This window comes from Bubalus bubalis, chromosome 23 (assembly GCF_019923935.1).
Source record: "Bubalus bubalis isolate 160015118507 breed Murrah chromosome 23, NDDB_SH_1, whole genome shotgun sequence".
NCBI lineage: Eukaryota > Metazoa > Chordata > Mammalia > Artiodactyla > Bovidae > Bubalus > Bubalus bubalis.
Genome location: NC_059179.1, coordinates 42,814,123 through 42,842,018, shown reverse-complemented (window position 1 = coordinate 42,842,018; position 27,896 = coordinate 42,814,123). Strand labels below are relative to the sequence as shown.

Here is a 27,896-nt window from a genome sequence, read left to right as displayed (position 1 = left end):
TAAATAAGCAGGGTGACAATATACAGCCTTGACACTCCTTTTCCTATTTGGAACCAGTCTGTTCCATGTCCAGTTCTAACTGTTGCTTCCTGACCTGCATACAGGTCAAGAGGCAGGTCAGGTGGTCTGGTATGCCCATCTCTTTCAGAATTTTCCACAGTTTATTGTGATCCATGCAGTCAAAGGCTTTGGCATAGTCAATAAAGCCGAAATAGATGTTTTTCTGGAACTCTCTTGCTTTTTCCATGATCCAGCGGATGTTGGCAATTTGATCTCTGGTTTCTCTGCCTTTCCTAAAACCAGCTTGAACATCTGGAAGTTCACAGCTCACGTATTGCTGAAAACTGGCTTGGAGAATTTTAAGCACTACTTTACTAGCGTGTGAGATGAGTGCAATTGTGTGGTAGTTTGGGCATTCTTTGGCATTGCCTTTCTTTGGGATTGGAATGAAAACTGACCTTTTCCAGTCCTGTGGCCACTTCTGAGTTTTCCAAATTTGCTGGCATACTGAGTGCAGCACTTTCACAGCGTCATCTTTCAGGATTTGAAATAGCTCAACAGGAATTCCATCACCTCCACTAGCTTTGATCGTAGTGATGCTTCCTAAGGCTCCCTTGACTTCACATTCCAGGATGTCTGGCTCTAGGTGAGTGATCACACCATCGTGATTATCTGGGTCATGAAGATCTTTTTTGTACAGTTCTTCTGTGTATTTTTGCCACCTCTTCTTAATATCTTCTGCTTCTGTTATGTCCATACCATTTCTGTCCTTTATTGTACCCATCTTTGCATGAAATGTCCCCTTGGTATCTCTAATTTTCTTGAAGAGATCTCTAGTCCTTCCCATTCTGTCGTTTTGCCCTATTTTTTTGCATTGATTGCTGAGGAAGGCTTTCTTATCTCTCCTTGCTATTCTTTGGAACTCTGCATTAGGCAATTCACATTATTAGACTAGAACACATCCAGTAATGCATAATTGTTTTAATTAGTTTGCAAAATCATAACCAAATTAGATATTTGATTGGAGATTCAGAAGTTTTAATGCTGCTTTGAAAAATACTTCCTTACAATGTTATCTTTCTCATAATGGAAAAAAGAAATAACATCTGCTAAGTCAATGATTTGTTGAAAGCACAGGTATTTTTTGTTTCCTTGTCTTAGGTCTTCCAAAAACTCTGCTTTGAGCTTGTTAAGTTCTTCTGCCAAAAGCTTCAAGTTGTACGGAAACATCTGTTCATCTAAAATAAAGATACTCAAAATTATTTGGGTAGATTAAATTTAGCTGGACTGATGACACTAGGAAATTAATTTGATTACTTCAGACAAACCATTCAGATTCTTCTACAAATAATAATTGAGCTGGTATACATGTAGACAAAGGTCACCTTAATGCAATACAAGCAAATCATTTAAACAACTTGCTACGAAACGTGTGCACAGAAAAGGCTTTTTGTTGACAAAATAAGTCAACTTACAATCTTATTGGATTAACAGGTAGGAAGGCCAAAGAGCAGAGCTAGAAAATGACAGTTGGGTTTGAAGCTCATATGCCTAGAATAGTTGTCCAGTATAGTTTCCTACAATGATGGAAATGTTCTATGTTTGCCCTTCAGTCCAGCAGCCACTAGCCATGTGGGTGGTGTGACTGAGAACTGATTTTTTTTGTTGAACAGCTTTATGGAGGTAAAATTAACATTACAGCTTACCAACTACAATTCAGTAGTTTTAGTATATTCACAAATATAAGCAGCAATGATCCCAGTCAATCTTAAAAAACATTTTTATCATCTGTGATAGCTAACATCACCCTCCTGCCCCATCCCCCCTCTCTCTGCCCTCAATCCCTAAGCAACCAGTAATCCACCTCGTGTTTCCAGATTTCCCCATTCTGGACATTTCACATGACTGGACTCACACTATGTGACTTTTGTGACTGGCTTCTAGCACTTTACATACTATTTTCAAGGTTCATCCATGTTGTAGTATTTTCTTGCTTTTTATGGTTGAATAATCCATTTTATGGATAGATGGACATACCATATGTTTGTCAGCTGATGGACATTTGGGTTACTTCTACCTTTTGGCTGTTAGTAATAATGATGCTATAAGCACTTGTGTTCTTGCCTGGAGAATCCCAGTGATGGGGATGCCTGGTGGGCTGCCGTCTATGGGGTCGCACAGAGTCCGACACGACTGAAGCGACTTAGCAGCAGCAGCAGCAGCAAGCACTTGTGTACAGATTTTTATATGAATATGTTTTCATTTCTAGGTCCCATGGTAACTACATTTAATCTTCTGAGGAGCTGCTAGGCTGTTTTCCAAAGCAGCTGCAGCGTTTTACACTGCTGCCAGTGGTGTCCATGGATTCTGAGTCCACCGCATCCTCACTAAAACTTGGACTTTTAGATTCTGGCTGGCCTAGTGAGTGTGCAGTGGCATCTCACTGTGGTTTTGATCTGTATTTCCCTGGTAACTAATAATGCCAGGTGTGTTTCCATGCAGTTACTGGCATTTGTATATGTTCCCTAAAGAAATTTCTACTCAGATTTTTTGCCCATTTAAAAAATAGGGTTATTTGTCTTTATTATTGAGTTGTGAGAGTCCTTTATATATTTTGGGTATAAGTCCCTTATGAGATGTGATTTGCAAATATTTTCTCACATTTTGTGGATTGTCCTTTTACTTCTTGATGGAAAGAGAACCAAATTATTTAATTTTATTTAAGCAGAGTTCTAGAAGCTAGTGCCATCTCCTTCACCAAGAGGGGGGGGAAAACCCCATTTTAATGGATAGGAAGAGAATTGAGAGTAATTTGGGTATAACCCCAGTCCACCTTGATTTTATGTTGTTGTTTAGTCACTAAGTCATGTCCAATTCTTTGCCACCCCATGAATCGTAGCATGCCGGGCTTCCTTGTCCTTCCCTGTCTCTTGGAGCTTGCTCAAACTCATGTCCATTGAGTCAGTGATGCCATGCAACCATCTCATCTTCTGCTGCCCCCTTCTCCTGCCTTCAATGTTTCCAAGCATCAGGGTCTTTTCCAAGGAGTTAGTTCTTTGCATCAGGTGGCCAAAGGATTGGAGTTTCAGCATCAGTCCTTCCAATGGATAGTCAGGACTGATTTCCTTTAGGATGGACTGCTTTGATCTCCTTGCAGTCCAAGGGACTCTCAAGAGTCTTCTCCAACACCACAATTCAAAAGCATCAGTTCTTTGGCACTCAGCCTTCTTTATGGTCCAACTATCATATCTATCCTGGAAAATACCATGGACAGAGGAGCCTGAAAGGCTGCAGTCCATGGGGTCGCTGAGGGTCGGACACAACTGAGCGACTTCACTTTCACTTTCACTTTTCACTTCCATGCATTGGAGAAGGAAATGGCAACCCACTCCAGTGTTCTTGCCTGGAGAGTCCCAGGGATGGGAGAGCCTGGTGGGCTGCTGTCTATGGGGTCGCACAGAGTCGGACACGACTGAAGTGACTTAGCAGTAGCAGCAGTATCATATCCATACATGACTACTGGAAAAACTATAGTTTTGACTATATGGACCTTTGTCAGCAAAGTGATGTCTCTGCTTTTTAATACATTGTCTAAATTTGTCATAGCTTTCCTTCCAAGGAGCGTCTTTTAATTTCATGGCTGCAGTCACCATCTTCAGTGATTTTGGAGCCCAAGAAAATAAAATCCGTCACTGCTTCCACGTTTTCCCCTTCTATCTGCCATGAAGTGATGTCACGGTCCTAATTCATTTTACAGACAAAGGCAAACGGCTGAAAACTTCTACTACAACTATTCTTGTTTTCTTTCTGACGTGAGACCATTTTTGTTCCGGCTCTTTTCCAAACTTTGTATTATAACCCATACACGGGTTGCACGTTGCAACCAGTGTTTTTCTAAGATGCAATCAAATAGACCACAGTAGAGCTCATTAATCATGGGAGCGTTTTGTGAAACTTGTTTCTATGCAGGAGTGTGTTCATGTAAGGGGCTACACACACTAGGTTACAGTATTAAAATCGAGTTATGGATCAGGGTTAAAAAAAGAAGCTTGAAAAACATAATATGGTTAGTATACTGTTTCTTTTTCCAATGTCCTAAGTTTTTCTAAAGGGATTAATAATAAATGTTGGGGATGTGCGGGAGCATAACAGAAAGCATAGACTAGAATCAGACTTATCTCTGAGCCCCAAGTTGCCCAAGTATATAGCCACTGTTCAGTGTAGCCTTAAGCAGGTATACGTATCCTCTCAGACCCTCCATTTCCCCATTTGTAAAACTACACTTCCCTGATAGGATTCTGAAGACTAGAAATAATATATAAGGCTCTTGGCATGTAAAAGGAGTTCAAGAAATGTTAAGCTGCTGTTATTTTTTTTAAATCAAGGGTGATAGTAAAGAGTTCGATATTTAAAACCTAAAGGAATAATTTTCCAGAACTGTAATTACCACACATTTCATCTAAGTTCAGGCTGACAGTGCACTGAGCTTGTTCAGATGCCATGCCGATTTTCCAGCTGGGCCTGACTACCTCTCCCCATCCCTTACTTCACTCTAGACTCAATGGCTTCTTCTGTGTTCTAGAATATACCAGCTGTACCTGGTACAGATAAAGTAGCTTTCGGCACTACTTGGAAAGATCCTCCGGGCATCAGTATGGCTTGCTGTTTCCTTTCATTCGCATCTTTGCTTAAATGTCATTTCCTCTGAGAAGTCTTCATGATTGCTCTTTTAAAAATAAATCCTCCCATCACTACACTGTCTTACCCTACTTTCTTTTTCTTCAGAGCACTGGCATATATTCATATATTTCTTTTTTGTGTGTGTCTCCTCACCAGGACATTCTGTTCCCTCCAAATGTTCCAATATCTAGAATAAAGCCTAGTACAGAGTAGCCACTCAATAAAAACCTACTGGATGGATGAAAGCCTGATTCCAGGGGTAGAAGTTTAACACAATCGAGTTGCACATTTAAACTGAAAACATGATGTAAACGTCACAAATGAAAGTACATAAAGTACTCGTGTCCAGGGAACAAGAGTAGCAGCAGAGAATAGTCTCAATGAATAGAATCTTAACTACTCAGCATACCTTTGGCTTCCTTCATTGTCTGAGAGACAATTCTTCGGAGGGTCTGATCAGCTTGATGAAGAATGTTAGTTGAACAGATAAGTCTGTCTGTTTCCTAGGTAATAAGACATTGTTATTGGGACAGTTACCTAGTTATACAAAAGAAATGACCAAAGTATAGGTGATACATAGGTGAAGAGACTGAAGGAAAAGTAAAAGTGGCTTTTCTGTTCCAGGTATCCTTCTCTACTGAAAGTGTTATTTGCTCAGTCGTGTTCAACTCTTTGTCACCCCATGGACTGTGGCTCGCCTGGCTCCTCTCTCCATGGGATTTCCCAGCCATGAATACTGGAGTGGGTAGCCATTACCTTCTCCAGGGGATCTTCCAACCCAGGGATCGAATCCAGGTCTCCTGCATTGCAGGCAGATTCTTTACCATCTGAGCCACCAGGGAAGCCCCCTTCTTCTCTAGGAGAGGGTCTAAATGAAATACATCAAGTTGTGAACTGGGTTCCATGTAGGTAGTATGCTGGTTAATGTCTAAGAACAGGCTCTCAAAGACAGAAACAAACCCATCTATAGTGTTTGTCTATTTAGAATGGGAAAGATTCTCTATTCAAGAAAATTAGAGATACCAAGGGAACATACCATGCAAAGATGGGAACAATAAAGGACAGGAAAGGTATGGACCTAACAAAAGCAGAAGATATTAAGAAGAGGTGGCAAGAACAGACAGAAGAACTACACAAAAAAGATCTTAATGACTCAGATAACCACGATGGTGTGATCACTCACCTAATAAAGCCAGACATCCTGGAATGAGGAGTCAAGTGGGCCTTAGGAAGCATCAACAAGCAAAGCTAGTGGAAGTGATGGAATTCTGGCTGACCTATTTCAAATCCTAAAAGATGATGCTGTTGAGATGCTGCACTCAATATGCCAGCAAATTAGGGAAACTCAGCAGTGGTCACAGGACTGCTGTGACCTGAAAAAGGTCAGTTTTCATTCGAATCCCCAAAAAGGGCACTGCCAAAGAATGTTCAAACTACCACACAATTGCACTCATTTCACATGCTGGCAAAGTAAAGCTAAAAATTCTCCAAGCTGGGCTTCTACAGCATGTAAACTAAGAACTCCAAGATGTTCAAGATGGATTTAGAAAAGGCAGAGGAACCAGGGATTAAACTGCCAACATCCCCTGGATCATAGAAAAAGTAAGAGAATTCCAGAAAAACATCTACTCCTGCTTTATTGACTATGATAAAGCCTTTGACTGTGTCAATCACAACAAACTGTGGAAAATTCTTCAAGAGGTGGGAATACCAGACCACCTGACCTGCCTCCTGAGAAATCTGTATGCAGGTCAAGAAGCAATAGTTAGAACTGGAAATGGAACAACAGACTGGTTCCAAATTGGGAAAGGAGTACATCAAGGCTCTATATTGTCACCCTGCTTATTTAACTTATATGCAGAGTACATCAGGTGAAATGCTGGGCTAGATGAAGTACTAGCTGGAATCAAGATTTCAGGGAGAAATATCAATAACCTCATATGCAGATGACACCACCCTTATGGCAAAAAGTGAAGAGGAACTAAAGAGCCTCTTGATGAAGGTGAGAGAAGAGAGTGAAAAAGCTGGCTTAGAACTCAATTCAAAACACTAAGATCATGCCATCTGGTCCCAATTACTTCATGGCAAATAGATGGGGAAACAATGGAAACAGTGACAGACTTTATTTTCTTGGGCTCCAAAATCACTGCAGATCGTGACTGCAGCCATGAAATTAAAAGATGCTTGCTCCTTGGAAGAAAAGCTATGACAAACCTAGATGGCATATTAAAAAACATAGACATTACTTTTCCAACAAAGGTTCGTCTAATCAAAGCTATGGTTTTTCCAGTAGTCGTGTATAGATAAGAGAGTTGGACCATAAAGAAGGCTAAGGACCGAAGGATTGATGGTTTTGAGCTATGGTGCTGGAGAAGACGCTTGAGACTTTGGACTGCAAGGAGATCAAAGTAGTCAATCCTAAAGGAAATCAGCCCTGCATATTCATTGGAAGGACTGAAGCTGAAGCTCCAATACTTTGGGTCACCTGATGCGAGGAGATGACGCATTGGAAAAGACCCTGATGCTGGGAAAGACTGAAGGCAGGAGGAGAAGGGGATGACAGAGGATGAGATGGTTGAATGGCATCACTGACTCAAAGGACATGAGTTTGAGCAAGCTCTGGGAGATGATGAAGGACAGGGCAGCCTGGCATGCTGCAGTCCCTGGGATCGCAAAGAGTCAGACACGACTGAGTGATTGAATGACAACAATGGTATAAATATTCCCATCCATGCCCACTTCATGCTACCAATGTAACATCAGCAGGCTCCACCGTTTCTGAAAATTTAACAGCTGCCTTTGAGCAAGCAGTGCAGGCTGCCTCCAGAGCACCACTGCACCCAGGTATCAGGGGCTGGATGCTGGTGAGACGCTGGGGTAGGGACAGAGATCATCATCCACACGTTACTCATACTTCACACTCAGCTCCAAAGGCTCTTCCTAAGAAGATCCTTCTTCTGAGAGAAAGTTCCTTCTCATTTATGCTAAATCTCAACTGGAAGACTTACTTTTTGTTCCAAATTCTCCTCCACGTATTTTATTGGATTTTTCAAAGCAGTAATCAATAAATCAGTCAGCTTCAGCCTGTAAGAGGAGGTAGGATTAAATAAATTCTTATATCAAACACCTGTTTTTTAAAAGAACTTATTTTTGAGCACTAAGCTGAATTCTAGAGGAATAGAAGTGGTATGTCCAAAATCCTAAACAGAAGGGGAAAAGCAAAGTGATTTGGAAGCTACCTTCTACTTGCAAAATTCAAATGTAGAACTTCAAGAAGCCCCCCAAAATCCCTCCTGTAAAAAATACTAATTTCCCAAGACCCCTATTAATAAGCTTTGAAAAGACATTCTCTCTTTTCTCTCATTAAGTGCTGAACTTGAGGCACCTACAACTTTATATTCCCCAGAGAAGCATGCTTAGTCTTTATTTCCTGGCTTCTACTCATTTGTGTGTGTGTGTGTGTGTGTATGTATGTGAGCTCAGTTGTCATGTCCAACTCTTTGTGACTCTATGGATTCTAAGCCACCAGGGTCCTCTGTCCATGGGATTCTCCAGGTAAGAATACTGGAGTCAGTTGCCAATTCCTACTCCAGGGGATCTTCCTGACCCAGAGATGAAACCTGCAGCCCCTGCACTGCAGGCGGATTCTTTACTGCTGAACCACCAGTTAGTAGCTGTAGTATTTCACAGAAGCCTGGGAAAGGCATATTTGTCATATCATCTTTCAACTTCCGATAGAAGGCCACCAGATTTTAGACAATCCCTTCACAGCTATGCTGGGACTATTTTAGACCACGGGTTGGTTTTTTTTTTTTTTTCCTCCCTGGTTTAGGTTTTTTCTTTTTTAAATTATATATTTATTTATTTGGATGCACAGGGTCTTAGCTGTGGAATGTGGAATCTTTTTAGCTGTGGCATGTGGGATCTAGTTTCTGGACCTGGAGTTGAATCTGGGTTCCCTGCTTTGGGAGCACAGAGTCTTAGCCACTGGACCATCAGGGAAGTCCCTGGACCACGTTCTTAAGACTCAAGACAAACCTGCAGATTCTGCTCCGGGTTGGCCCTGGCACTGGCAAAGCTCACACTCCTTCCTACTTCTAGTAAGAACTCGCCCCCAAAGCAGTGATGATAACCTTAGGCTGCTCTCATGGGATATCTCAATATCTCAACCAGCCATTCATTTCTGAAGGAAAACATTTTCAGTATTCCAGAAACACAAGCCATCAATCAGTTATGTGTTCGCCTGCTCAAAGTTTCAAGATATTATGAGAAGTTAAAATTAGAAATCTCAGCCGTAGCTTATTTCATTAACCCTATGAACAATACTTACTTAAATCCAATTTTGAAAGTTTTTAGAATGTTAAGAGTATTACAAAATGCATGGAAACTGTATCTTGGGAACTAAACATTTTGAAGAATGAGTTTAAGAAAAAGATTTATATGATTGGAAGAGAATACAGAGTACAGAGTTTAAAACATTAGCCTTTTAAAAACTGTTGATCGCATATGGACAACAGTGAGGCAGGAACTCAGGGACCGTGGGAGACATACCTCTAGAATTGTGTTGTTCCTGCAGCACCCACAGGCCACATGCAACCAGTTAAGTTTAAAGTGATCAAAATAACATTTAAAATTCAGGTCATGGGATTTCCCTGGTGGTCCAGTGTTTATGAATCTACCTGCCAATACAGGACATATGGGTTGGATCCCTGGTCTGGGAAGATCTCACAAGCCTCAGAGCAACTAAGCCCGTGGCCACAGCTACTTAGGCTGTGCTCTAGAGCCTGTGGTCCACAACAAGAGAACCCACCGAAAGGAGAATCCCATGCACAGTGACTAGAGAGCAGCCCTACTCTCTGCAACTAGACAGAGAGCCCACATGCAGCAAAGACGACCCAGGGCAGCCAAATAAATAAATAAAATTCAGGTCATAAGTTGCACTGGTTTTATGTCTAGTGCTTGATGGTCAGTTGCATGTGGCTAGCAGCTACTGAAGTGACTTGGCGGCGGCAGCAGCATCAGCTACCATACTGGGCAGGACAAATACAGAACAGTTCCATCATCAGTGAAATTTCTATCAGAAATGTTGTAAACTAGAACTCTAGAACTCTCGAGACCTATTTCAGTAATCAAATGCATTAGACAGCATAGCCACAAGCCTCACACCTACACAAGCAGTGTAACGGAGTGAGATTTAAGGCACAACCAGGATTCAGTTCCATTCCTTTTCTCTGTATAAGAAAACTACTGGGGGGACTTCCCTGGTGGTCCAGTAGTTAAGACTTTGTGCTCCCAGTGAAGAGGATGTGGATTTGATCCCGGCTCATGGAACTAAGATCTCACAAGCCTCGTGGTGCAGCCAAAAAAATAAAAAGTTTTTAAAAAAAACTGACAAAACTGTTGGGCAATCTAGACTACACTACTTCAGCAAGAGTATCAGAGGTACCCTACTCTGAACTCCCTGCCCTGATCCCTGGGAAACCGTAAAACTTTAACAAGAGGACATATTTGCAAACAAACCTGGATTCACCTCTCAGGTGTAACTGACAATCGGAGTGACTCTGGGCAAGCTAAACTTCCTCACTGTTTTCTCTTCTGCACAAAGGGGAAGAAATAATCTCTCTCCAAGGCTTGTGTGAAGAGCAACCAAATGGATACAGAAGTATGCAGCCCAGGGCCTGGCTCAGCGAGGCACCTGGTGTAAAGACACCTTTGAGTGGGGCTACCTTGCCTCTGAAGCACATGCTGGACTCTGAATTGCGAGGCTGTGGTGTTCCCAGGCATTTTTCTCGGGGTTGGGCTTTTCTATTTTGTTTCCCATCTGGTGGATGGTCTCGGCAGGCAGTGGTCGTAGTCTCTGAGCATTCCTCTGTAGACAGGTCTCAAGAGCATAATCTAAAAACAGCTGGCAAAAGCCTAATGAATCTGAAAACAATTCAAAAACCACAAAATTACTCAGGAAGTATTTTTCCAAAATGTGAACTAAACGTATTTACATAAGTTATCCCATCTGCAGAAGGAAAGACCATTCGCAGTACTGCATGTGTAGCTTTGAAAATGAAGTAAATCCATATAAACCTCCTAATCCACTTAAGTTCTCACTAAAAACAGTGATCCTTGGTGTTTTGTTTTGTTTTGTTTTGTTGATGCAGAGTATTTTTAAAGTCTTTACTGAATTTGCGACAGTGTGGCTTCTGTTTTATGTTTCGGTTTATTGGCCACAAGCCAAGTGGGATATCAGCTCCCTGACCAGGGATCAAACCCTCACCCTTTGCATTGGAAGGTGAAGTCTTAATCGCTGGATCACTAGGGAAGTCCCAGCACTAGTAAATTTGATACATGAATAAATATCTTTGTGTGTGAGAAAAAAAAATGTGTTAATTACATTTCCGAGCCAGCTGATAGACTTCATATCTCATACTTTGATAATAAAAGTTGTCATCTAAAATCAAAAGCAGAGGTCTAGACACAGCAGTCTTCGTTAAGGGGTAGAGAGCCTGGGCCTCAACAGCTGCAGAAGATATCAGATCTTGATCCTTCAAGCAGGTTATAAAATCCTTCCACATGGCTTCAGTCCTGCTGGGTGGGGCAGACATCTGACACCCGTTAATGACAGCCAGCAAGAAGTGTTCAAGGAACTTCAACAGTTCCTGGCGAAGCAATTTCCACTGGGATGGCTGCAAAATACCAGAGAACTGAAAATTATATTAGGCTTTGGCCAGTAGTGTGGTCATGTCTCAATACCCGCCCTGCTCCATATGATAATTTCTGAACCATTTGGAGGTCTCTAGTCACAGTACTCTGGCCTGGAAAATCCCATGGATGGAGGAGCCTGGAAGGCTGCAGTCCATGGGGTCACTAAGTCCGGCACGACTGAGCGACTTCACTTTCACTTTTCACTTTCCTGCATTGGAGAAGGAAATGGCAACCCACTCCAGTGTTCTTGCCTGGAGAATCCCAGGGACAGAGGAGCCTGGTGGGCTGCTGTCTATGGGGTTGCAGAGTCGGACACGACTGAAGCGACTTAGCAGCAGTAGTCACAGCTTGCTTTCTCATACTCATGTCTTCACATATGCTATTCCCTCTGCTGAAAAACTAGTCAGTGATATTAGCCCTCTGTGAACGCCTTTCAGACTCAACCATGCAGAAGGTATGCAGACCCTCCCTTGCCTACCACGACACCTATATACACTGAGTCTCCACTCTAAGAGGGTTTACACTGTTTAAGCAGCTCCATGTCCCTGCTAGATCAATAGTCTGCTGTATACCCAGCCTTCAGCAGAGGGTTTCACACCTAATAGATGCTCCAGAAGTGTTTATGAAATGACTGAATAAGTGAGTAAATGAAAGAATGAAAAGCTGTTACCATCTAGGAGAAAGAAGGAACCAACATAAATATCCTGCCAAAATAAAAACAGTCTGGCTAAGATATAGCAATGCCCATGTGCCCTTGAAATAAGAAAAGTTGCAGACAGAAAGAGGATCAGCTGAAAAGTCTCTGGGTCCAGATGAAAGGACCTCAGGCTAACAATAGAAATGGAATGGGATAGGGGAAGATAGAGTAAACAGATTGAAGGGAAGAGAATAAATAGCTTGGAAACACAAGTAACCTTGCTGCTGCTCAAGGGCTCTGGAGAGCACTGACTCAGTTATGAGGTCAAGGCTGGAGGGAAAACACAAGGACGGGAGATGAGGATCCCTCTCCTGTCTGTCCACGCCCCATAACATCACTGAGATTACAGCACACAAAACTAATATTGGTTTGGCCAAAAAGTTCGTTCGGATTTTTCCGTGCCCTCCTACAGAAAAACCCAAATGAATTTTTTGGCCAACCCAATATAACAGTGAAATCCACTGAAAAGAAAACAGCAACACAGATCACTTCCTAAAATGTGAGATATCCTAATCATGGTAACAAGATGAGCCCCAGGGCCTTTGTAGGGGGAGAGTGGAAAAAATACAGTAAGAAAACAGGGAAAACCACAGCAAATACAATCTCTATCGACAAGTTCCAGCTTCCTCCAGAGTGGTGAAATACTATTACCAAAGTAAATCCACTGCTACTACGGGACTGATACCATATTTACCTCACAATTAACCAAGAATGGGGAAATCTATAACTTTGCTGGTGAAGTCCAAAATTTTTCACATGCCAAATGTACTGTATTTTTGCAAATATACTCACAGACTGAAATCACACCATATTTGCATTTTATTTATGCGAACTCATCTACATTCAGCACTAAACTACAAAACTACTTAAAATTTTCAGAATATGTCACTGAGTATTTTCTCTCGAGTTAGCATGAGATGAGTGCCATCAATCTACTGTTCCCTCAAAAGTCTCTGTTTTCACATGCTTCTCAAAGGGATGCATCTCATCACACTGAGGGTGATCTGAGGGCTTAAAGCTGAGTATGGCTTGGTACCCAAACACAAGCCTATTACTTCATCTGGTGGTCAACTAAGAAACTGACATCTTTTCCCATTCTTGCAGTGGCAGGTTTACTCCGATTACGAATGAAGATCCAGCTTCAGAGGCAGAATTCTTCATGTGTACAGACTGTACCTTCACAGGAGGCACCCTAGTAAATAACTGTTACTTGTAACTTTGTATTCTTCTTTAAAAGGGTTTCCCTCAAACTGCATAACTTAAAGCCCCATAAAACCTGGATTTTCCTGGCTGATTGTTAAATTGGCTGTGTTGGAATTTTTGACAGCGTCTGTCCCTCTTTTCAGAACAACCTTCCCAAAGGATTTTCAGGAGGGTATCTGACAATGGGAGATTTCCACGTTGCACGCTAACTTCAGAATCTAACCCTATACTGGTGGCTGTTTGTACCTGTCATATTCACAGTCAACTTATTCTGTGCAAACCAGCTCACTTTCCTCGAACCCCCGTCTGTCCTCCATCAGGGATCCTTCTCCCACACCACGCATTATCCAGTACACCTATGGTGCCATCCAACCATTTCATCCTCTGTCGTCCCCTTCTCCTGCCCTCAATCTTTCCCAGCATCAGGGTCTCCTCCAATAATACATATTCCTTGGCTACTGAAGACGGGAGAAGGGGACGACAGAGGATGAGATGGTTGGATGGCATCACCGACTCAATGGACGTGAGCCTGAGTAAACTCCGGGAGTTAGTGATGGACAGGGAGGCCTTCGACAGGGAGGCCTGGCGTTCAAGGAGTCACAAAGAGTCGGACACGAGTGAGCAACTGAGCAACTCCGGCCTACGCCCCGCCCCCTCCGTACTGACCAATGGGCTTGCGCTTGCCTTCTCAAGGGCCGCTTCCGGCATTACGTCATCGTAGGCGACGACTCCCACCGCCCAACGCAGTTCCTGCTGTAGCCAGTGTCTGAGGGCGCCCGCGAAAGTTGACTTTCCTGCCGCGGGCAGGCCGCAGAGAACGCAGAGGACTAGCTTCTGTGGCCCTTCGCTGTGCGCTCCTCTGACGTTCTCCCCCATCTTGCTGTAGCGGGAGACCCGAGGCCACGGGAAACGTTGACGGCGCAATGTCCGTCAAGCCGCGCATGCGCAGTTCCCCACCACCGGGTTGCGCCTCCTGGGGGCGCGAGGGAGAACTAGGCGAGTCCTCGGATCAAAAAGGCCTTTGTCGTCTCGGTCATCTCCGAGATCGTCCCCTTGGACCCTTGAAGCAGTGGTGCTGAACTGACTGTGAGTCGAGTCCCCTAGGCTGGCAAGTTCACGGGATGCGTTTCCTAAAAGATCAGAAAAGTTGGACTTAAGAATTCCGTGGGATCCAGTCAACGCTGTCACTGCGGAGGGCAAGATTAAATCCCTGGTCGGGGAGCTATTAATGAAATCCCTTAAGCTGCGCGGCGAGGCAATTAAAAGAAAAAGAACCATCGAGCTGCAGCTGAGTCCGACAACTGTGCTCCACTGTTCCTTCCAGGTGACAGGTGGAGAGGCGAAAAATATTAGTTATTGCGCGGTAACGCCACCAGCCGGCAGCAAGTGTCGGGAAATGAAGGCAGGAAAGGTACATTCCTCCTTACACTTCTAAGTCCAGTGCATTCACGCAGAGAAAGCTTTTAGTGTTAAAAAAAGAAATGCTAAGATGTGGGGAAGTATAAAACAGATTCCCTCTATGGGGAATGTGATGTAGAAAAATTGCATTCAGAGTCTAGCTTTCAGCTTATCTTATGAGGTTACTTCTTCGTCATAAGGAGATATGTTCAAAATGTGGTGAACAAGTGAATGATAATGAGTATATACTGGGGCAAAATATAATTAATAACCTGGTGTTGTATCTGATATATTTGTGATTACAGAGCAACCTCATTTTCTTTCTCTTGGGGTGAAGGTGACCATTGAATTAAACATTCATTTCATGACAGTTCATTGTCATAGGCCCAGTGCAAGATCCCTCTCTTTTATTATTGTTTTTTATTCCTCATCCACGCTCACACTCATTTCCTCTCCTTTTCCTTGGCAACTTTTTTTTTTTTCTTGTTTAAACACGGTTAGTTTTGCTTGCTTACTTTTTAAGAGCAGTTTTAGGTTCACAGCAAAATTGAAAAGAAAGGGGAGAGTTTACATACACCTCTGCCCACCCCTACCCAAGTCTCTTCGAATATCAACATCCAGGATGGTACATTTGTTATGAATTGATGAACCTACACATCATTATCAGGCTTCCCTGGTAGCTCAGCTGGTAAAGAATCAGCCTGCAATGCAGGAGACTCCAGTTGGATTCCTGGGTTGAGAAGATCCCCTGGAAAAGGGATAGGCTACCCACTCCAGTATTCTTAGGCTTCCCTGGTGGCTCAGACAGTAAAGAATCCACCTGCAATGCAAGAGGCCTGGGTTTTATCCCTGGGTTGGGAAGATACCCTGAAGGAGGGCATGGCAACCCATTTGAGTATTCTTGCCTGGAGAATCACCATGGACAGCAGAGCCGGACCGGCTGCAGTCCATGGAGTTGCAAAGAATTGGACATGACTGAGCAACTAAGCACAGCACAGCACACATTATCACCCATAGCTAACATTGGGTTTATTCTTGATGTTATACATTCCATTAGTTTTGGCAAATGTATAATAACATGTACCCACCATTATAGTGTTATACAGAATAGTTTCACTGCCCTAAAAATCCTCTGTACTCTACCTATTCACCTCTCCCTGAAATGAAGCAGAACCCCGCGGTCTTTGCCAACCATATCCTCAGCCAGCTTTTTGTCTGTGGAAAAACTTGAGTCAAAGGGTAAGTTTCTTTATTTAATTTCTTTCTAATTCCTAGAGCTAAGCCTACTGGAACCCCTTTCTATTCACAAACAGATTTTCACTTAAAAAGACCTTGAACTACTTTACCTTAACTCAAACATGACCTGGACGGCACGCATTGTTCATAACCTCTCCAAAATCTCACCTGTAGTTGCTGAGATTAACTAAGACGTTGATTCTGTACTCTAGTAGAGCTGACTGTGGTTCAGATCATGCACTCCTTATTGCCAAATTCAGACTTAAATTGAAGAAAGTAGGGAAAACCACTAGACCAGGTATGACCTAAATCAAATCCCTTATGATTATACAGTGGAAGTGACAAATAGATTGAAGGGAATAGATCTGATAGAGTGCCTGAAGAATTCTGGACATAGGTTTGTGACACTGTACAGAAAGCAGTGATCAGGACCATCCCTAAGAAAACCAAAGACAAAAAGGCAAAATGGTTGTCTGAGGAGGCTTTACAAATAGCTGTGAAAAGAAGAGACACTAAAGGCAAAGGAGAAAAGGAATGATCTACTCATTTGAATGCAGAGTTCCAAAGAATAGCAAGGAGAGATAAGAAAGCCTTCCTCAGTGACCAATGCAAAGAAATAGAGAAAAAAAAAATAGAATGACAAAGACTAGAGATCTTTTTAAGAAAATTAGATATACCAAAGGAACATTTCATGCAAAGATGGGCTCGATAAAGGACAGAAATGGTATGGAACTAACAGAAACAGAAGATATTAAGAAGAGGTAGCAAGAATACACAGAAGACCTCTACAAAAAAGATCTTCACAACCCAAATAATCACGATGGTGTGATCACTCACTTAGAGCCAGACATCCTGAAATGTGAAGTCAAGTGGGCCTTAGGAAGCATCACTATGAACAAAGCTAGTGGAGGTGATGGAATTCCAGCTGAGCTACTTCAAATCTGAAAGATGATGCTGTGAAAGTGCTGCACTCAATATGCCAGCAAATTTGGAAAACTCAGCAGTGGCCACAGGACTGGAAAAGGTCAGTTTTCATTCCAATCCCAAAGAAAGGCAATGCCAAAGAATGCTCAAACTACCGCACAATTGCAGTCATCTCAAACACTAGCAAAGTAATGCTCAAAATTCTCCAAGCCAGGCTTCAACAGTACAGGAACTTAAACAGTACATGAGAACTGTCAGGCATTCAAGCTGGATTTAGAAAAGGTAGAGGAACCAGAGATCAAATTGCCAACATCTGCTGGATTATGGAAAAAGCAAGAGAGTTCCAGAAAAAAAATCTACTTTTGCTTTACTGACCATGCCAAAGCCTTTGACTGTGTGGATCACAACAAACTGTGGAAAGTTCTTAAAGAGATGGGAATACCAGACACCTGATCTGCCCCCTGAGAAGTCTGTATGCAGGTCAAGAAGCAACAGTTAGAACTGAACATGGAACAACAGACTGGTTCCAAATTGGGAAAGGAGTCAAGGCTGTGTATTGTCACCCAGCTTATTTAACTTATATGCAGAGTACATCATGAGAAATGCTGGACTGGATGAAGCACAAGCTGGAATCAAGATTGCCAGGAGAAATATCAATAACCTCAGATATGCAGATAACACCACACTTATGGCAGAAAAAGAAGAGGAACTAAAGAGCCTCTTGATGAAAGTGAAAGAGGAGAGTGAAATAGTTGGCTTAAAACTCAACAGTCAGAAAACTAAGATCATGGCATCCTGTCCCATCACTTCATAGCAAATAGATGGGTAATCAGTGGAAACAGTGGCTGACTATTTTCTTGGGCTCCAAAATGACTGCAGGTGGTTACTGTAGCCATGAAATTAAAAGACGCTTGCTCCTTGGAAGAAAAGTTATGAACAACCTAGACAGCATATTATAAAGCAGAGACATTTCTTTGCCAGTAAAGGTCTATCTAGTCAAGGCTATGGTTTTTCTAGTAGTCATGTATGAATGTCAGAGTTGGACTATAAAGAAAGCTGAGCGTGAAGAATTGATGCTTTTGAACTGTGGTGTTGGAGAAGACTCTTAAGAGTCCCTTGGACAGCAAGGAGATCCAGCCAGTCCATCCTAAAGGAAATCAGTCCTGAATATTCATTGGAAGGGCTGATGCTGAAGCTGAAACTCCAATACTTTGGCCACCTGATGCGAAGAACTGAGTCATCTGAAAAGACCCTGATGCTGGGAACCATTGAAGGAGGGAGGAGAAGGGGATGACAGAGGATGAGATGGTTAGATGGCATCACTGACTCAATGTACATGAGTTTGAGTAAACTCTGGGAGTTGGTGATGGACAGGGAAGCCTGGCGTGCTGCAGTCTATGGAATCACAAATAGTCAAACATGACTGAGCAAGTGAACTGAACTGAACTGGACTAGACTTTTAGTAAATGCTTGTCTCTTTGGCTGCTACCTACTTACAGACCCATAAAAATGAACTTCCTTACTTTAAGTCTCCAAAGAGGTATTGTTCGTACCCATTTCAGCAACTCCTCCTCTAAAGTTTGCTGCTGCTGCTGGTAAGTCACTACAGTCGTGTCCGACTCTGTGCGACCCCATAGATGGCAGCCCACCAGGCTCTGCTGCCCCTGGGATTCTCCAGGCAAGAATACTGGAGTGGGTTGCCATTTCCTTCTCCAGTGCATGAAAGTGAAAAGTGAAAGTGAAGTCACTCAGTTGTGTCTGACTCTTAGTGACCCCATGGACTGCAGCCTACCAGGCTCCTCCATCCATGGGATTTTCCAGGCAAGAGTACTGGAGTGGGTTGCCATTGCCTTCTCCGCCTCTAAAGTTTAGGCCAATGTAAAACTTAAAACTTATTGGCTCCTTTTCTATACCTTACCATCAATGTCATTTTCAGTTGAATCACTAAGTTACCAGTCTTACCTTCCTACTTATTTTCCTTATTTTTAAAAAAAAAGAAAAACTAACAAAGATAGCCTAAAATGTGAGCCAGATTTTTAAATGTTACCAAATATTGAACTAATTTTACAGTATCAAGTGTTTTTCTGATTTCCCAAAGACCACTCTGCTCCTAGTCTTGGGAGGCTGAAAGCAAAGTAAATGAACTAATGTGAATGTGGGTACTTAGATCCAGAATAACCATCATTCTCACTAATCCTAAGAATCACCTAAGTGTCTAAGGAGAGATCAAGGGTACAAGCAGCTTCTCCTAAGATAAGGGAGAATCTGAATGTTACCAACCTCTGGCTCATAGCAACAATGAATAGATATCAATTCCTTGTTTTTTTAAGCTTTCAAAACTATCTCCTCAGAAGAAAGAAATTCCTAGAGATTTCCAACAGAGATTTTTTACTGTTTGCTTACTTCCATCATTGTGTTTAAAAAGATGTTTAAAACAACCAAATCCTTCAACAACAATAAATGAGCCTTGTATTTTAACACTGTGAAAGTTATCCATTCAATGTATTTGTGTATCAAATACTGTTAAATGCTAGGAATTCACACATAAATAAAGACATACTCTGCTGGTTAAAAAAAAAAGTTAATTTATTTCAGGAGGAAAGTGAGAAAAATAAACTGTCCACAGCACAGAGATAAGTGTAACTGAATCCTAAAAAATTTACATTGGCTGTTCATGTTAAATTGTATATAAAAGCAAAACTATCAAAGGTTAAACTGGTAGGAAGGATTCTATAGCTTCCCCTTAACCTGCATCATAATGGAACAAAATATCCCTGGAAGGACTTTTAATAAACATAACCTCCAGTTTTGGATTTTCTTTGACATACCTAAAAAGCATAATAGTCATATGGAGGAATGAGTTTAATTAATTCTGTAGTAGGGTGGAGATCTGCTTGGTTTTGAATGATGTACAGGATTTTCTCTGCTCCAAAATAACAGGCTTTCCAGGAAAAGGGAACCGCTTTTGCAAAGGTTAAGGTAGGAGGGAGGGTAGGGAGGCAGGCAGGAATCAGAGTACAAAAAAGGCTGTACTCATTCAAGAGCAACAAGCACCAGAAGCAGCAGCAGAGGGCAGAGCAGAGGGTGGAACGGAAGTGACTGGGAATGAAGGCTAAAGGACAGTAAAGAAGCTCCTGGAATTGTTCAGATGAAAGTTAGTGCTTCAAAACAGAAGCAGAGAGGAAGAAAGATACGATAGATTTCCTTTCAGAAAACCAAGATTTCGTGACTTCACTGGCTGTGCAAAAGAAAGGAGAGACCACAGAAGTCCAGTTTCCTGACTCCTGGTCATTCAGCCTTGTTCACAAAAGCTGAAGTCCAGTGATAATGTTGACCCCGCTCCTTCAAGTGCAGACTGATGTTTCTGAAGAAGAGCTTATTTTCTTTGGACTGTGCAAACATGTTACTGTCAATGAAAGTTAATTTATTAGAACAAGAAGGAAGACCTTTCAAACTCTGACATTCCACTTTCTTATTCTGATTCCCTTTTTCCTTTCAGAACATGGAAAACTCATCTCTATGGGCTTCATGAAGAGGATGGGTGGTGGTGGTGGGGAGGGACCATATACCTTCCTACCCTGAGAGTATCTAGAAAATTCCATCCGCTCCCACTTTTCTGGGCAAAGCTGAAAGGCCCTTCAGGTTCAGCTCAGATTTTACTCCACCACAGACCCAATACTTCCTGATTGCTCCTCCAGGGGCCTGGAGTGCAGACGGCTCGGGGGTGGAGTGGGGGGGCGACCCCCTTCGGGCTCTACTGTTTCTCCACCTTCCATCTGACCTGGTGGCCCCATGGACAAGAGGCCCACATCCCAGAGCCCCAAACCTTCCTCAGATACCACCTGCCCTGGCCCCACTGCTGCCATGGACAACATCCAAATCTCTGAGACTAAAGTCAAACTGTCGGCATCCACCTGACACCCTCGAAAGAAAGAGCGCGTGTGGGAAGGGGGGTGAGGAGAGAAAATCCAACTCCATGCCCACCCCATCCCCATCCCCCCCGCCGTCCCCCCTCCCCCCAATCACCACCCTAGGCGGAAAGGCTCAGGGTCTGTTCCAGAGAGTGAGGGTCGGGAGGAGGTGCTTCAGGTCTCTAGAAAGAGGACACCACACTTACCTTGGGAGGGACTCTCCTCTTTGGACCAGGTCCAAAGAGGCACTGGCATCCCCACTACCTGCTATTTCTCTAAGCTCAAAGTCTCTGGTTGTCTGAGGAGGCCTTACAAATAGCTGAGAAAAGAAGAGAAGCTAAAGGCAAAGGAGAAAAGGAAAGATATATCCATCTGAATGCAGAGTTTCAAACAACAGCAAAGAGAGACAAGAAATCTTTCCTAAGTGATCAATACAAAGAAATAGAGGAAAATAATAGAATAGAATAGAATGGAATGGAAAAAATTAAAGATCTCTTCAAGAAAATTAGATATACCAAGGGAACATTTCATGCAAAGATGGGCACAATAAAGCACAGAAACAGTATGGACCTAACAGAAGCAGAAGGTATTAAGAAGAGGTGGCGGGAATACACAGAAGACCTATACAAAAAGATCTTCATGACCCAGATAACCACGATAATGTGACCATTCACTTAGAGCCAGACATCCTGGAGTGAAGTCAAATGGGCTTAAGGAAGCGTCACTAGGAACAAAGCTAGTGGAGGTGATGGAATTCCAGCTGAACTACTTCAAATCCTAAAAGACAATGCTGTGGACATGATGCACTCAATATGACAGCAAATTTGGAAAATTCAGCAGTGACCACAGGACTGGAAAAGGTCAATTTTCAGTCCAATCCCAAAGAAAGGCAAAACCAAAGAATGTTCAAACTATCGCACAATTGCAGTCATCTCAAACACTAGCAAAGTAATGCTCAAAATTCTCCAAGCCAGGTTTAAACAGTGCGTGAACTGAACTTCCAGATGTTCAAGCTGGATTTAGAAAAGGCAGAGATACCAGAGATCAAATTGCCAACATCCGTTGGGTCATAGAAAAAGCAAGAGAGTTCCAGAAAAACACCTACTACTGCTTCATTGACTAAGCTAAAGCCTTTGACTGTGTGGATCACAACAAACTGGAAAATTCTTAAAAGATGGGAATACCAGACCATCTTACCTGCCTCCTGATAAATCTGTATGCATGTCAAGAAGCAACAGAACTGGACATGGAACAATGGACTGGTTCCAAAGTGGGAAAGGAGTGCATCAGGGCTGTATATTGCCACCCTGCTTATTTAACTTATATGCAGAGTACATAAAGTGAAATGCTGGGCTAGGTGAAGTACTAGCTGGAATCAAGATTGCAGGGAGAAATATCAATAACCTCAGATATGTGGATGACACCACCCTTAAGGCAAAAAGTGAAGAGGAACTAAAGAGCCTGTTGATGAAGGTGAGAGACGAGAGTGAAAAAGCTGGCTTAGAACTCAATTCAAAACACTAAAATCATGCCATCTGGTCCCAATCACTTCATGGCAAATAGATGGGGAAACAATGGAAACAGGGACAGACTTTATTTTCTTGGGCTCCAAAATGACTGCAGATGGTGAATGCTAAAATTCACCATGAAATTAATTAATTAAATAATAAGCCATGAAATTAAAAGACACTTGCTCCTTGGAAGAAAAGCTATGACCAACCTAGACAGAACATTAAAAGCAGAGACATTACTTTGCTGACAAAGGTTCGTCTAGTCAAAGATATGGTTTTTCCAGTAGTCATGTATGGATGTGAGAGTTGGACTCTAAAGAAAGTTGAGCGCTGAAGAAATTATGCTTTTGAACTGTGGTGTTGGAGAATACTCTTGAGAGTCCCTTGGACTGCAAGGAGATCAAACCAATTAATCCTAAAGGAAATCAGTACTCAATATTCATTGGAAGGACTGAAGCTGAAGTTCCAATACTTTGGTCACCTGATGTGAGGAACTGACTCATTGGTAAAGACCCTGATGCTGGGAAAGATTCAAGGCAGAAGGAGAAGGGGAGGGCAGAGGATGAGATAGTTGGATGGTATCACAGACTGGATGGACATGAGTTTGAGCAAGCTCCGGGAGTTGGTGATGGACAGGGAAGCCTGGTGTGCTGCAGTCCCTGGGTCGCAAAGAATGGGCCACGACTGAGTGAATGAATCTAAAGTTAAGTAAAGGCTGGGAGGGCGGGGGCGGGGTGGCTGACCACCTCACTGCGCCTGCGCATAGCCCAGAGGGTGGCCCACGAGCTGTCAGGGCGCATGCTCTAATCTAGAGCTTCCCGCTAGCCACCCCACCGCGGCCCAGTGCTTTTGAACCCCGCTGCCAAATCCGGCCGGCGCGCGTATGCGTGTCTGCCTTAGCTGGTCTCCAGACAACGGGAAACTGCGGCCGCTCTCAGGTTTGCCGGGGGCCGAGCCGGAAGTTGCCCTGTTCCTTCACCTTCCCTCGATCTGGCGCAAATTAAAGAGCTATAAAGAGAGGTTCTGGAGCCGGCCTGGTCCGTAGGCGGCCTAATGGAGACCATACACGGGCCACCGACCCGGCGCCCGACCCTGGCCTCTTCCTGGGATGCCGCGTTCGGAGCCTTGGCCCAGAGTCTCCGTCTCACCCCGGATGGTCTCGGCGCCCGGGACGCCGACTGGGAGGAGCTGCTGGCGCCGCCCGCCTCGGGGTGCGCTGGCCTGGCGGGGACTGGGTTGTGCTCGGGGACACATCCGCGCTCCAGGGGGAGCCGCGAGGGGAGACGGGGACCCTGAGGGGAGAGGGTCAGCGCCCGAAATGCGGGAGCCGAGCGGGTGACGGGGCTGTGGCGGGCGGCGAGGGCGAAAGGGCCGGGCTCGGGTGGCGAGAGGACAGAGGGGCGTCCGCGGGAAAGCTGAGGGGACTCGGGTGTGAATGTTGGGGACGGGGGGGCAGTTAAGTGGGAGACAGCGTTTCACACACACCCGCCTTGAGTCCATCTCGTCGGCTCCTGAGGCCCCTTGTCGGGATCAGAACCGGCCTCTTGTCCTGAAACAAAAACCTGTCTACCAATGCATGCATGCTAAGTCCTTCAGTCGTGTCTTGACTCTTGGTGACCCGCAACCCTATGGACTGTGGCCCGCCAGACTCCTCTGTCCAAGGGATTGCCCAGTTTAGAATACTGGAGTGGGTTGCCGTCTCCTCCTTAAGGGGATCTTCCCCCCACCCAGGGATCGAACCCGCGTCTCCCGTTGTCTCTTGGATTTGCAAAGGATGCTTTACCGCTGAGCCAGCTGGGAAGCCCGTGGGCTAAAATAGGCCTTTAAAAAAAAAATCCAAATGTGGAAAAATCATCAGTTTGATTTTGAAAATGGCACACTGTTCCCCTTTATTCTGTACCTGCCCCCAACCCCTAACTTCTGAACGGTTTTTGAATTCACAGTAGCTGACTAGTAAGTCATTAACTGGTCGGGCAGTTTTCAGGAAGTCGCTTAGAGTGTAGATAGAGGTCCAGGGGGAAATAGAGTGGAGAGCCCTGGAGTCTAAAGCATCATTTCCTCATGATTTCTGTATTGAGCATTTATGTGATCAGTGCTTTGCAGGGTGCTTGGACTCCAAATGCAAATATCAATTAATTGGATAACATGTCAACCCCTGTGGCCCATTAAGGGGGTTAATAACAGTGTTCTGTTAATGACAGGGAACTATAATACTGCATGTTGTGGTTCAGTCGCTCAGTTGTGACCGACTCTTTTCAACTCCATGGACTACAGCAGGCCAGTCTTCCCTGCCCATCACCGTCTACTGGAGCTTGCTCAAACTCGTCCATTAAATCAGTGATGCCACCCAACCATCTGAGCTTCTGTCATCCCCTTCTCCTGCCTTCAATCTTTCCCAGCATCAGGGTCTTTTCTAATGAATCAGCTCTTCGCATCAGGTGGCCAAAGTATTGAAGCTTCAGCTTCAGCATCAGTCCTTTCAATGAATATTCAGAGCTGTGTGTGTGTGTTAGTTACTCAGTCAATGTCGGACAGTGTCAGACAAAGTGTCCGACTCGGTCACTCCATGGACTGTAGCCCACCAGGCTCCCCTGTCCATGGGATTTTCCAGGCCAGGATGTTGGCGTGGGTTGCCATTCCCTTCTCCAGGGGATCTTCCCAACCCAAGGATCGAATGTAGGTCTCCTGCATCGCAGGCAGATTCTTTACCATCTGAGCCACCAGGGAAGCACTATAAACTACATAATATTCTTCATTTTATTTTCAGCCAGGATCATGTGATTTTGAAAAGGAACCTGAACGGCCAAGATGAAAACCCCTGCTTTCTTCACCTGAGATGTGACCCTCATGGAGGTGAAGAAATCGTTTCTATTGGCATTTTAAGTTCAGCAAGAAATATGGAAGTATACTTAGGAGAGGAGTACTGTGGAACCAGTAGGGGCAAGAATGTTTGTAATGTTCTGGATAACAGGTTTGTGCCTTATGCATGTGGAAGTGTTCTTCTGAAGTAGTGTTTTATTTTCTTGAGCTTTTGCAGTATTTGTTGATTCTCTGACTTGGTGACTAGGGAAGAAAAGATAAAAACATACCAGCAGATGTAGAAGTTTAGACCTTTAGGGATCTTAAAGACAGTCTAGATCAGCCTAATTGTGTATATGAATGTGGAAATGGAGAGCTAATGGAAGAGAGAGAAGTTGGTAAAAGATCATAGCTAGTTTGGGAAAAAGTTTGATGAAAATGAAGTTCTGGTAAGTTTCTTATTTGTTTTCTTTAACTCACAAGGAATCTGTTTTCCAAAAATCACTTTGTCACTCAGCCTGGAACTTTGAACATTTTCTTGTAGGATGCCGTTACCAAATAGTGCATGAGCTCAAGACTGTTCCGTACTGGCAAGCTTAACCCATTATTAGACTTTTTCATTTTTTTCTCCCAGTTTTTTATGAAGATTCTGTTCTAATCTTTCTTTAATATGAATCAAAGTATGAGCTGTTTTATGTACTGTCTGTATTGTGTATGACAGATATGTTGTTGAGCTTTAAAATATGCTCAGTGCTGCATGAGTATACACTGGATATCTAATTTAATTTTCTGCTATAATTAGTGGCAGATGTTGTCTTCATATCTAGTGCAATTCAGTAGGAAGTCTCTACTGTTCATGCCTCACCAGGAAAACTGAATCTGAGGATTAAAATATTGTCCTGGAGACCTTTATTTTTAAATATAACTCTTCTTAGTGATAATGTATGAAATTTTTAATAAATCAGTTCTTTTCTATTTTTAGTGAACATGAAAAGATTACTTTGTACAAAAAATGTCTAAAATTGGAGTCTTCCACACATGCTTGTAAAATAAAGGTAAGTCATTCCTAAATTGTAGCTAATTTAAAACTACAGTTGCTTTCCTAATATATAGATATATTTATTTCCATAAATTGATAATGTAGTTAGTCCAGTGTGGTCCCTGGCTTTATTTCAAAAATACTTAGTAAACATGTAAAAAGAAATTCTTTTCTAAAATATTATCAACATTCTTTTAAAATTTGATCATTTATTTCCTATGGTCATGTCAATGTACTTTTGTTAGTATAGCAGTGTTGGACACAATTAGAGAAATTTCAGACAAGGGCATCACAAAGTTAAAGGAGTTTAGACTGATGTCATCAGCATGAAACATTTTATTAAGGTGAACTTTACTGATGTCATCAGATCTAGAGGAAGGGTACTGAGCTGGATCTCATAAGCTCTGACTAATAAGCGAGCCTCTTTCTGACTAAAGAAGTGACCCTGGGCAAGTCTCTTCATCTTTTGGGACCTACTTTATGGGTAATAATAGGGAACTAAAGAAAATTCTTGGATTATTTTTATCTTTAAAATTCTGTTCTGATTATTACTTACAGACGAGCACAGAACTGATTATCCCAAGATGTTGTTTAGGTGTATACACTAATGGCTTCTAAAGTCATTTTAATAAAGTGATGCATTCATCCAACACATTTTCAGTTTAGTCGCGCTGTCATGTCCGACTCTTTGCGACCTCATGAACTTCAGCACGCCAGGCCTCCCTGTCCATCACCAACTCCCGGAGTCCACCCAAACCCATGTTCATTGAGTCGGTGATGCCATCCAACCATCTCATCCTCTGTCGTCCCCTTTTCCTCCTGCCCTCAATCTTTCCCAGCATCAGGGTCTTTTCAAATGAGTTGGCTCTTCGCATCCGGTGGCCAAAGTATTGGACTTTCAGCTTCAACATCAGTCCTTCCAATGAACACCCAGGACTGATCCCCTTTAGGATGGATGGTTGGATCTCCTTGTAGTCCAAGGGACTCTCAAGAGTCTTCTCCAACACCACAGTTCAAAAGCATCAATTCTTCAGCGCTCAGCTTTCTTCACAGTCCAACTCTCACATCCATACATGACCACTGGAAAAACCATAGCCTTGACTAGACGGACCTTTGTTGACAAAGTAATGCCTCTGCTTTTTAATATGCTGTCTAGGTTGGTCATAGCTTTCCTTCCAAGGAGTAAGCATCTTTTAATTTCATGGCTGCAATCACCATCTGCAGTGATTTGGGAGCCCAGAAAAATAAAGTCAGCCACTGTTTCCACTCATTCCCCATCTATTTGCCATGAAGTGATGGGACCAGATGCCATGATCTTAGTTTTCTGAATGTTGAGCTTTAAGCCAACTTTTCACTTTCCTTTTTCACTTTCATCAAGAGGCTTTTTACACATATTAGAGTGCTTATAGATACTGGCTGCTGTATTGGGCATTTAGGAAGTGGCAGTTATGAAATAAACTGGAATGTTGCTCATATTATAGTGGCAAGATAGGTAGATTAAGTGTGCAAAATACATACAACATTCACTGGTGAGAAAGGCTTGGGGGTTGAAAAGCATAATATGCATGTTGAAATGTGGGTGTATACATTTCATGAGGTTCTTGTTGATGACAGTCACATCTTTGGTGCCACACTAAGTTTTTAGATCATGGGTCTGTATTCACCTGTGTCTTTGTGTGATGTATGGGTTTGTTGTCTCTGAAGATGAATGGGGTTTGTAACTGTGCTGTGAAAGTACCAGGGAGTGCAGAGAGTTTCATTTAGGAAAATCTTTGGGTTTGTATGAAGGCCTCTTCTGGGCC

The 27,896-nt window shown here is 43.1% G+C and overlaps 2 protein-coding genes across 4 annotated transcripts in view; one reads left to right on the top strand and one right to left on the bottom strand.

Annotated features, from left to right (window-relative positions):
• Positions 1-966: 966 nt before the first annotated feature.
• PSTK (phosphoseryl-tRNA kinase) lies at positions 967-14,318 on the bottom strand. 2 transcript variants are annotated; one of them, XM_006080407.4, is made up of 6 exons: positions 13,961-14,318; positions 11,066-11,357; positions 10,407-10,605; positions 7,689-7,764; positions 5,090-5,183; positions 967-1,238 (listed from the first exon to the last, which is right to left on the bottom strand). In XM_006080407.4, exons 1-6 carry the CDS (start codon positions 14,150-14,152, stop codon positions 1,039-1,041), a joined length of 1,053 nt encoding a protein of 350 aa, XP_006080469.1. In that variant the 5' UTR covers positions 14,153-14,318; the 3' UTR covers positions 967-1,038. The 2 variants fall into 2 exon arrangements, with proteins under 2 accessions (XP_006080469.1, XP_006080468.1); XM_006080406.4 differs by having other exon boundaries at positions 13,943-14,317.
• The window catches only part of LOC102399344 (ATPase PAAT), a 30,834-nt gene continuing 14,567 nt past the window's right edge, over positions 11,630-27,896 (top strand). Inside the window, exons 1-4 of one of the 2 annotated variants that reach the window (XM_044935138.2) lie at positions 11,630-11,830; positions 13,178-13,268; positions 25,024-25,227; positions 26,038-26,110. In XM_044935138.2, the coding sequence (XP_044791073.2) occupies positions 13,201-13,268; positions 25,024-25,227; positions 26,038-26,110 (345 nt within the window). In that variant the 5' untranslated portion in view covers positions 11,630-11,830; positions 13,178-13,200. Of the gene's footprint in view, positions 11,831-13,177; positions 13,269-23,019; positions 23,468-25,023; positions 25,228-26,037; positions 26,111-27,896 lie in introns of those variants that run through there. The other variant, XM_006080408.4, reaches the window with a different exon arrangement.

Bases quoted from the DNA above. Each gene is read 5' to 3' on its own strand.
- PSTK (XM_006080406.4), bottom strand. From the start codon at position 14,152: ATGGGGGAGAACGTCAGAGGAGCGCACAGCGAAGGGCCACAGAAGCTA. The intron at 7,765-10,406 runs GTAGCCCCACTC...CTCCTCTTACAG, and splicing joins GCATGTGCTTCAGAGGCAAG to GCTGAAGCTGACTGATTTAT. The intron at 5,184-7,688 runs GTAAGTCTTCCA...CTTATTACCTAG, and splicing joins AGGAGAATTTGGAACAAAAA to GAAACAGACAGACTTATCTG.